The 10,823-nt window shown below is 46.9% G+C and overlaps 2 protein-coding genes across 2 annotated transcripts; one reads left to right on the forward strand and one right to left on the reverse strand.

Annotated features, from left to right (window-relative positions):
- The first annotated feature begins 2,981 nt into the window (after positions 1 to 2,981).
- Positions 2,982 to 5,462, forward strand: LOC124698827 (calmodulin-binding protein 60 D-like). Its single transcript, XM_047231244.1, has 8 exons — positions 2,982 to 3,088; positions 3,181 to 3,259; positions 3,361 to 3,413; positions 3,721 to 4,208; positions 4,293 to 4,453; positions 4,576 to 4,773; positions 4,897 to 5,085; positions 5,158 to 5,462. The coding sequence occupies exons 1-8, from the start codon at positions 2,982 to 2,984 to the stop codon at positions 5,377 to 5,379; spliced, it is 1,497 nt and encodes a 498-aa protein (XP_047087200.1). The 3' UTR covers positions 5,380 to 5,462.
- A 2,277-nt stretch (positions 5,463 to 7,739) lies between these two features.
- LOC124695396 (probable protein phosphatase 2C 33) lies at positions 7,740 to 10,107 on the reverse strand. The gene is made up of 5 exons (XM_047228250.1): positions 9,898 to 10,107; positions 9,626 to 9,797; positions 9,427 to 9,548; positions 9,316 to 9,320; positions 7,740 to 8,330 (listed from the first exon to the last, which is right to left on the reverse strand). The coding sequence occupies exons 1-5, from the start codon at positions 10,105 to 10,107 to the stop codon at positions 8,108 to 8,110; spliced, it is 732 nt and encodes a 243-aa protein (XP_047084206.1). The 3' UTR covers positions 7,740 to 8,107.
- Between the last annotated feature and the right edge of the window lie 716 nt (positions 10,108 to 10,823).

Here is a 10,823-nt window from a genome sequence, read left to right on the forward strand (position 1 = left end):
GCTTGTCATGGTTATTTGGTGAATTCTCCTCTTGTGGTGGAGGTGGAGTACGCGTGTAGGAGTGCTTTTCTCATGCTTGTCCAACAAGTGGAATAACCACCCTTATAAGGAGGTCTTACTCTCTCTAAACTATTACTATAAAACTAAACTTTTGTCCCACCCCTTGTCATGCATGAATAGTTCAATTAGACATTTAGAATTTTTATAAATTGTGAACTTAGTTAAATGGGCTGGGCGAATTTAAGAAAAAATTCCAACATAATTTTTGCAAAAGAAAAGGTGCCTTTTGATTTGGCAGCGCGCCATGAATCTTGGAAATTCCATGAGACCATCTGTAGGAACCTTCAGATTTGAGGGAGCCTCAGCCATCAGGGTAGCATGTGATGTCTCCTTAACTCTAACCTTGTAGATAATGAGAAACTATCTTGGTCAAATATATGTTAATTCATGAGTATACTATAACACCTATGTAAAGTCATATCTTGATCTTTCATGGCTTAACACATAAGCTAGAGCACGACTTATTTGAGTTTCACATAAGAACTTCATCTTTATTTTTTCTTCTTGATCATATCATATTTATCTTTTCAAATTGATGATCTTGATGCCAATACTTAAGGTATATCTTTTTCTTTCTGTTATCCATAATTGGATCCAACATATGATCTACAAGCATTACATATGGAGTATTCCTTTATATAAAGTCAAAGAAAATATTAGTCCATATGGATTATCATTAATTACCAAAACCACATATAGAGTCGATGTTACATGGATACTATTGGGACTTCTCCGAGTGAAAATTCATGATCCGACTTTTGTGGTTACATCAGGTGGCGGCGACGCTTGGACACTGTTTCCTTCGTAGAGATATGTCGTTTTTGGAGAACCTCATTCGCGGTCAGGATGTTGCTAATGGTGGTGGTTGTATTTACGGCTGCGAGTTGCTGATCACTATGGCGGGGGCCTTTTATATTTATTTATTTTTCGTTTTTAACTGTGTGCATCCTCGATGTCGAATTAGTTCTTGACACTATGTTGTTACAGAGATCGGATGTAATTGGTATCTTTTTTAATATATTTCTTTTGTTAAAAAAAGTCCAGAGTTTATTGAGTGCAGGTTGCAAAGCATTGCTTCCATCCAAGATTAAAGATGGTATCGACATCGATATTAACACTTTACACTTTCTTGGAGTTATGATCTTTGTACTCACATTCCTTTTGAACACTGGAATGTATGGGCTTGTCAGGGTTTTGTGGTGAATTTCCTTCTTGCTATGGTGAATCTTAAGCTGCTTATTTTCGATATTTATTAGCAAACGTCAAATTGTATTATGATCTGCTGCGCGCCATGAAGCGTGGATATCCCAGTAAACCATTTGTATAGGCACCTCCGGATGAGCATCTGCTGTCTCCTTAATTCTGACCTCCCAGATAATGAGAGCCTCGGATACCAGTAAGATGGAAACGTGAGGTAGCTAGGGACATGGCGCGCGCACACGGCCGGCCAAAGTGGCCGGGAGCATCAGCATCGTATGCTAAAGCCGGCTTTGGGCTCACATGGACGGGGGGTGCCGGTGGGTGCTTTCTCGTAGATTTGGAGGAGATGGCAAGTGGAAATAAAGGCCCGGAGAGAGCATGATGTAATCCGCTTTTCCTGGGGGCCAGCAAAGGCGAGGGTAGAGCTGACCGACTGACGAGTAGAGGATCTCTCCCTTCCCTGCCGCGCGCTATCTGCATACCTCGTTATGCCCTGCAGCCTGCAGGGGAGGAAACCCTGATATCTCGCTTTCCAGGATTCCTTTTCGGTTCGGGCGAGAATGGAAATCCGTTCTCTCTGTCTGTCCTCCTTCAGGCATATGCTTGGCTGCGTATCTGCTGCACAACAGGAGATAAATAAGACCAGAATACCAGCATGATTGTGATTTTTTAAGTCAAGTTTTACTCTCCGCAGCTCACTACAAAAGAAATGATTTCGGGCGATCTGAATTTTTAGCTGAACAATCATTCATTCATGGCTAAAGTCCTTTCACTTGATTTACAGATAGAAAGATGGATTGGATTGGACGAACAAGACAACGAGTAAAGGACCATTTCATTTCGATTTTTCTTGCCTCTCTCGTCTCTCCACAGGCACACGAGCACGAACGCAGCAAAGCAGTGCGTGCGGAGGAGAATAAATTCTTCCCTGCTTTGCTTTGCTCCTCCTTTCTTCTCCCACTCCGTCTGCGAGCACCGAAGAAGTAGCATAGCAGGGCGCTCCTTCCCGGCGAAAAGCTCGCCTTTGTACGCATCTTTCACCCGGGAAAGCCTAGCTACACGCGCGCCCCGGCCGCCACTACCGTCGCCAGAGGTTCGCCACCGCACCATGGCTCTGCTTCCGGGAAGCTTCTTCTTCGGTCCATAGATATCGTCCAGCCTGCCATGCATCCGCCGGCCACCACCACGTACGCCGGCGCGCCTCCCGATGCATTTACGCCGGGCACTCCCTATCTATGCCCATCTCCAGCTCCATCATCGTCATCATCATCTCCATGATCTCCATGCACGCACAGCTTTGCCGCTTTCTGACAAAATTCCCCGCCCTTTTTGTCGAGGGGCGCTGAAAGAGAGGAGGACGCGGGAGGAAAGCTCGAAAGCCCCGGGTGGGTGGGCGTGCCCGAGCCGAATCTTGGCATTTCTAGGGATTCTGATGCCGCCGCTTTACGGTCTTTTGCTCTTGCCGGCCGAGAGGAGCGTGTCCTTGACGAGACCGACCCGCCACCACCCTCCCTCCTCTTCCCCTTCCCTGTGGCCTGTGGGGTGAAAGAGGGGAGAGAAGCTTCGGCGCTGCTTCCTCTGCTCATTGCCGCCGCTATTTATAGCCGACGTAGTACGTAGTCACACTCACTAGTCACTGCACAGCCAACTCACTGTCCTACGCCGGCCACCTCAGGTGAACCTAGTGAAGTGAGTGTGCATTGCAGCGGTACGAATTCGGGATGGATTTGAAGAGGGTATTGGACGTGGTGGAGGAGGAGGTGGTGGTGGACGGCGACGAGGAGGACCTCGCCTCCCCGGACGCCAAGCGCCGCAGAACGCTTCTCCAGTGAGTGCTACATTCTTGGCATTGTACAGAATGGTTTCAATTTTTTAGTTTGCTGGGGTTCTGAAGATACTACGTTTTGCCTTGTGCAGTAGTAGCTCGATGCAGGAGGCCATTGGCGCGCAGTATATGCAGAAACATCTGCCCAAGCTCGAACCGTTTCTGCGCAGAGTTGTAAGCACTTCCCTTTTGTTTCTGAAGCAACTACGATCATGCTTAGGCTGCAGGACAAAGAAATCTAATTAATAGTGTAATGTGTTGACTTACGAATTCAGGTGCAAGAAGAGGTGCACAATGTCCTTATCCGACACATTGATTCGGCAAACAGGTTAGCTTTCGACATATCACATATGCGCTAGCGCTGTTTATTTTCCTCACGGTTGTCTATGAATACTGAAACACTGCTAGAACTTACAATGCCAGTGTCGTAACTCGGTAGTAACAGTCCGGGTCTGGATTTGCTACTCATAATGCTGTCAAGAAACCTCTGAAATACTGGCTTATGGCATGTTACTGAATTCATGCAGCCATTGCCTAGTGCAGTGTTAGGCTTATGACCGTTTGACTGCTAATTCAAAGTACCAAAAGTGTGCACTTACACGTTCCTGACTTAAACTCTGCTTTGTTTTCCTCAGGCTTCCCCTGCAACTGAAGACCAACAGTAAAAGATACAAGCTGCAGTTCCAGGGCAACCTGCCTCAGACCCTTTTCACCGGCAACAGGGTGGAAGCAGAGAACAAGCAGCCACTTCGAATCTTTCTCACCGACGCCGCCAGCAACCAGCCGATCACCTCCGGCCCCTTGTCCTCCATGAAGGTCGAGCTCCTTGTCCTCGACGGCGATTTCAACGCCGACGAGCGCCTTGAGCACACCGAGAAGGAGTTCAGCGAAAGCATAGTCTTCGAGAGGGAAGGCAAGAGGCCGCTGCTGTCCGGTGAGGTGATCATTGTGCTTGAGAAAGGTGTTGCGTCTGTCCGCGACATCTCCTTCACGGATAACTCCAGCTGGATAAGGAGCAGGAAGTTCAGGCTCGGCGCTAGGATGTCTCGGGCGAGCTCCATCGAGGAGCGAGTGCAGGAGGCTGTGAGCAACCCTTTCCTGGTGAAAGATCACCGTGGTGAAGGTATGCCATTATTATTAGTTTCAGATTTCTCACAGACGTCGTCCTCCTGCCATGCTCTAAATTGGTTGAACTTTTATGTTTCAGTTTACAAGAAGCATCACCCTCCTGCGTTAGCTGACGATGTGTGGCGTCTGGAGAAGATTGGGAAAGACGGTGTTTTTCACAAAAAGCTCGCTGACTATGGAATTCACACCGTTCAAGACTTCCTCAGGAACTTAGTCATGGATCAATATGGACTCCGCGGGGTAAGAAGAATAGCCTGCCTCTTTTTACCAAGTTTTCTGCATTAGGTTCAGTGTTTCTTAATTACGTACTAGTATGATGTACATGTTCTCATCAAGTGTACTATGGTGCATGCCATTTTCAGTTACTCGGCAGTGGAATGTCGAACAAAATGTGGGAGTCGACCGTGGAGCATGCCCGGGAATGCGTCCTGGACGACAAGCTCTACTCCTACTGCAGCGGGCACGGAATCATTCTGCTGTTCAACTGCATCCATGAGATCATTGGGGTCGTAGTCGGGAGTCACTGCTTCTCCTTGAACGCTCTCAACGAAACGCAGAAGGTAATTAAATATCAACAATATACGGCAGATGTACACAGAACAGTTCATTTCGAACAGATAAATCTGTCTGAAGAATAAATCGACTATCATAATTCATAAATAACAACATCATCGTTGTTGCAGGCACTGGTGGTGAAGCTGCAGCAGGACGCTTACAAGTTCCCGAACCGCATCGTGGAGTTCAAGGTGCAATCCCAGTCTGCCGAGCAGTCGCCGACAGCGCAGGCCCCGCCGATGCCAGGTCCAGCGATCACACAGATCCCCGGCCTTCCTCAAGGTGTTCATTGCTTACCATCCATCAGGTGTTTGTTGGTTTCATCCTGAGACCTAACTAAGGTCAAGCACGCATCATCTAACACTCGCTTTTCTCTTTGATCAGGGGAGCCAAACCCGCGGTATCATGGCCTGCTGAAACCACTGCCACTGAACGAGACCCTGGAGGATGTTCTGCAGGCAACGACGGGCGCCAGCCACCACCATCACCAACATAGCGAGCCCTGGATCACGAACAGCTTCGACGCCAGGGACCCATTCGACATGCTGCAGTTCAGTGGCTCGTCTCAGCCCTGCGGGATGCTGCTCTCCAGCACCGGGGCTAGGTTGTGATTGATGGCATCACGAGCTTTGACTGCTTCTGGCTGATCTGAGCTCGGCTAACTGTCTGCTAACACTCACAGGTCGTTATTTGTTTAGGGGGCGTGCGTGCAGAGAAGGAAATAAGTAGGTAGCGTAATAGGATTGGCAGGAAGTGAGATCGTGTATTTCGTTTTTGTTTTGTGACCTGTGATATTACTCTGGAGTTTCCTAATGCTATAGGATCAGGAAGCTCCTGTGTGCAAAATGTGCTTTTGTTCCGCACTAGTGCTTTCTGCTTAGACCTGTAAACTGTAATCTTTCTCTGCTCACACAGGACAGTGAAAAGAAATTAACCTGCAATCTTTCTCTCCTCACATGGGCCTACCTTGCACACTAGTAGAGGTTAAGAACATGATTTGATGTTTCGGCTCTGGCCATTGGAATTAAGGGGCGCGTTTGGTTACCTCGGCCGGATTTTTTGCATCACGGTGTAGGTTTGGGCTGTTATTTGGTAGCCTGGGTCGACATTTTTGGCCCAGCAGAGTTTGTTTGGTTATATACGAGCCCACTTTTAGCCTCACCACTTATCACATGGTGGCCTTACATCTCACATCCTCACCTATCACAAAGCATCACGCCGCCGTTCACAATCTTCATGTCGGCGATCACGAAGGCTGACACCACCATGTCAACGCTGGTCAAAACCATTACCACATCCCCGACCACGAAGACGAAGATCACCATGACACCGTCGGTCACGCCGGTCACAAGCATGGGCACGTCATCGACCATGAAGATGAAGACCACCATGGCACCGTCGTTCACGCCGGTCACAACATGACCACCAAAACGAAGACAACCATGATGCAGCCAGTCACGCCTGTCACAAGCATCACCATATCGCCGACCACAAAGACGAACACCACCATGACACTTCTGTTGATGCCTGTCACAAGCATCATCATGTCATCGATCGCGAAGACGAAGACCACCATGACACCGCCAGTCACGCAGGTCACAAGCATCACCACGTCGCCGACCACGAAGACAAACATCACCATGACACCGCCGTTCACGCCCGTCACAAGCATAGCCATGTCGCCGATGACGAAGCTGAATATCACCATGACACCGTCGGTCATGCCGGTCATAAGCATCACCACGTCGCCAACCATGAAGATGAACATCACCATGCATCCACCAACATGCATTATCACCTCTCACTTCTCACATATCATCACCACGTCCCGTCCATGAAGATGGGAAGCTAAGGAGTTGAGGAAAAGTACTCCAAACTATACTCACACATACGTACACTAGCGAGTCATTTATTTATCCGTCTATGTCCACTAAAACAAAAACTTTTCAACATGAAAGTCATGCGGAATGGTGAGGTGAACTCACCCATCAAAAGAAACTTCAAACGGTTGAGCGTGGGCGACAAATTTGGCAAAATTCGGTCAAAATTTTATACATGAAATTGACGATTTACGACTGACGAATCTCGAAACCGGTTGTGGGAATTGATTCATATCACACGCATCTTTTTTATGTACAACTTATTTTGATTCAGACTATGTTTGTGTTGATTTGAGCAGAGAGTGTGTGGAATAGTATAAGGCAGAGTGAGCTAAGCAAGAGTGCACATGTTGCATCTAAAGAAGTGGGGTTTCTCCACAGCCTGGCCGAAGGATGCTTTGAGAACCGATTTGTGCAACAACGCAATTCGGCCCAGGCAACCAAACAGATCGATACGAGCCAAAGGGCATACAGCCTACCAAACGCGCTTATGTAATAGCATGTTTATCTCATTTGCCCCGACCAGAAAATTAGAAGGCAAACCTTGCACACTAGTAGAGATTAAGAACATGTTTTGATGTTTCGGCTCTGGCCATTGGAATTATGTAGTGGCATGTTTACCACATTTGCCCCGACCAGAAAATTAGAAGGCAACGATGCCTCAAATTTTGAAGGATCTCAGCTATTTTGTTTTGAACCATCAGATCAGAATTCGTCCCCTCCTTCAAATCACCTACACCGCACCAAGACCGTTGCGAATACTAGCCCCCAACCACAGAGCCAATACTCTCACATGATAAGGCGTTTCAAGAAGGGTAACCTACCAACATAAAAGACATCACCATATTTCAACATTCACGCATGCTTTCTGTCTTCCTCGCATCTTGCTTGCAGTGTCATCAGACAGCAGCATGAAAACAGCTGTTGTACATCATTCTGTTATGATATGAATCAGTGTCCACTAAAGAGTTTCAGCCTACCACAAGCCAGAGTTGCGTCACTGTATCCTCACATATCAGATGTACAAGTGATGGATGAAAAATGCAGCTAAAGCCAACACAGTTAAACATGTAATGCAGCAGTAACTTGGATATAAAACATTAGTTGGCCCAGTTCCATATAAAACACATTCCAAAGCAGCATCGAGAAGCCTAGCTGTCGCTTTCTCAAACATTTTTAGGCTAGCCATTTCACTTTACATGCTAAGTTACACAAAAGAAACTTAGTCTTGAAGTTCCGGTAGCCATCTTCTCAGCGCGAATGGAAATTTCATGAGCGCCATTGGTAGACTCCAAGCTTGTTAGTAGCCCAATATCTTCAGTTCAGGCTAGAATACTGTTAGTTTCACCAAACGATTCTTTGGTCCAGCAGCAAACAGTTTATTCTCTCCTTTTACATCAAACAGAAAACTGAACCAGAATCTACTTCTCATGGACAAGGACCAGGCCTGTTGGTATTTTCAACTGCATGCAGTCGAGCGGCTAGATCTTTTACCTTCCATCGCATCCTTCTTTTTCCTACATCCTGAACAAAGATAAGGACCAGCCCATGGTGTTGACGGGGCAGAACTGTAACCTCCTTCATTATCAGTTATTAAATCTTCGAATGGCACTTGGTCCACTTGGCAGATCGCGCAGCGGAATGGGGGCACATTTGCTTTTGATGGAGAATTCCTCCCCAACCTGCGAAAACTAAGGTGTTAATGTGCAGTCAAAAGGCCTAAAATGACAGTGAACATTCCATGAACTATCAGATGACATTCCTTAAGCAAAAAAAAAAAAAAGAGTCAATCAGCAATATATCTCAGAAGGCAGGAGATAAATTGTACCAGAAGCAAGTGATGAGGACATGAATTTATTATACAGGGAAAAAAAGGATAGCCAAAGTGAGACGATCCTAGCAGTAGTGCAGTTTGTGCATTCCAATACTAACCATTCTCACAAACCTAACCTTCTACCGACAGTGAGAAAAGTAGGGTAGTTCAGTAGTTATATAATCCACTCTTCCAGACCACCTACTAGGCTACTATAGTACTACTGCAAGACAAATGCAAACTAAGAAAGGTGATATTCTATTGCATGACATAAGTTCTATTACTGGAAGAAACATGACCTCGAAATTAATGTATCCAAATAGAGGTCATCTCAAAATCCACGTTGGCTATAGGCAGCCAGAATTTCATGAGCAATATATTTTTAGCATATTACTTAGCTTTTTTTGACCCTGGTTTACATTTCTAATACTCTATTAATTTTCAAATAATAAAGGAATATTTAAGTGATGCAAAATTAAAATTAGAAGTTCTGAAAACTAATTCCTCAAGGATAATCCTACGTCAGACATACGCAAAGGAACATAACTGAAAACTCCACAAAAAAACAGAAAATTTGTCACCATGAATGTGAGTAGATATTTTTCAAGTACACTAGACATACACCTAATTAAAAGAGTGAAAATAGGTCTAGTAATTCAATAGCACCAAACATAAAGGCATGGCCAGTACCCAGAACACAGTGCATAATGTCAATTCAAGAAGAACTTGTGTGATGTTGCTTTACTGCTTTTCATGAAATGTTAGATAGCTAAAGATGAGATTGAAGAATTGACAGAAAAAAAAACACTACCAAAGCTAATCAGGAAAAGTTCAATTAGAGTGGACAGAGCCACCTGTTCTGCGCCATCCAGAAAAATTTATCATACATCATCAAAACAGACCAGGAACAATGAGATAAAAGTGAAGTAAAAGAAACTTGCGCAATAACAAACTAAAAAATTCACAGTTAGCAGCGAGACCACACCACCCTGAGTGTCCAGGATGCATCTGGAGTCTCCGACCGACGCCACAGTGACAGTGAATCCGTCAATGACGACCAAGGTCGCCGTCGTCCCAGACATCTCACCTGAGTCAGTTCACAACGTCAGAATATTGGCAGCCAGGTTAGCCAACGGCGGCATTACAAGCATCTCGCAGTCTCACCCTTGCGCTGGAAGTCAATGTCTGTCTTGACAAAACCCGCCACAAGCGCGCGCGGCAGCACCTGCAGCCAGTCGTCGCGGCTGATACCCTGCGGCACGGCGCTCATCACGTCCTCCAGCAAGTGCTCCTTGCTGAACACCGCCGCCGACACGCCATTGTGCCCGTCGAACACCTACAGTCAGACAGATCCAAGAAAACAAACATGGCCTTCTTAGGTAGCCGAGCCCGAAAGAAAACAAAAGGGAGAGCAGCGAATCGGATAGAGCACGTACGGCGAAGACGGAGAAGGCGGAGCAAGGGTCACCGGGGACGCGGAGGCAGTCGGGCTTGACGAGGAAGTGGTCCTCGCCTCGCTTGGCGAAACCGGAGTGGCCGAACCGCACGAGCGGGCGTTCGGAGCCGCCGCCGCGGAGCTCGCGGCCGATCAGTGTTGCCAGGGGTAGCGCACGGGGCAGCTTCTCCTCGATGGTGTCGCTCTCCATCACAGACACCGGCAGCAGTCCTAGACGAGAAGCATCCCCCAAAGAACCCACTCAAATGGCACCATTTCTTGGGCGGAAAACCTCTGGCCCGTAGCTGGATCTGAGATTGCGCGACGCGTCCTCCTATTTGGGGGCAATGGCGCCGCAATGCGGACGGCGGCGAGCTGGGATTTTGGGGAATTCGGCGGAGAGAGTAAAGGAAGAAAAGACGGGAAGTGCGGAGAGGATTTTTGTCCGCCGACTCGAGGAAGTGCCCAGGTTGAGAGCATTCTTGTGATTTAGAAGGGGGTTTGGTGCAAATACTTCAAGCTAAAAAACTTAAAATAAAGAGTACGTGCAAGCTTGCAGGTGGGCAGTTGGACTAGTGCTGGTCGTCTACAACTTTTGGATTAAGAAACATGTGTCCACACCTTGATTTACTCCTGCTTGTCTGTCTGACTGCCAAAGCATCTAGTATGTGTTTTCTCCCCACAAAAACAAAAGCAATGGTTGCCACTTGCAAACTAAAATGGTCACTAATAGTTTTGGTGTGTGCATGAACCATGCTACAGTTACCAAAATCCCTCTGTGGCACTCTGACCGCGTAGTCGCTTTGTCCGAAGTGAAGCACTCGCCCCGCGCGAGACAATTTCATGCCGCATCGCTTCATCTTCATGTTCAGACAACCGTCCACTATTCTGTTTAAGGCAACTGGTCTTCGCGTCGGCTTTTCCTTC

The sequence above is a fragment of the Lolium rigidum genome, chromosome 3, assembly GCF_022539505.1.
Source record: "Lolium rigidum isolate FL_2022 chromosome 3, APGP_CSIRO_Lrig_0.1, whole genome shotgun sequence".
NCBI classification, from domain to species: Eukaryota; Viridiplantae; Streptophyta; class Magnoliopsida; order Poales; family Poaceae; genus Lolium; species Lolium rigidum.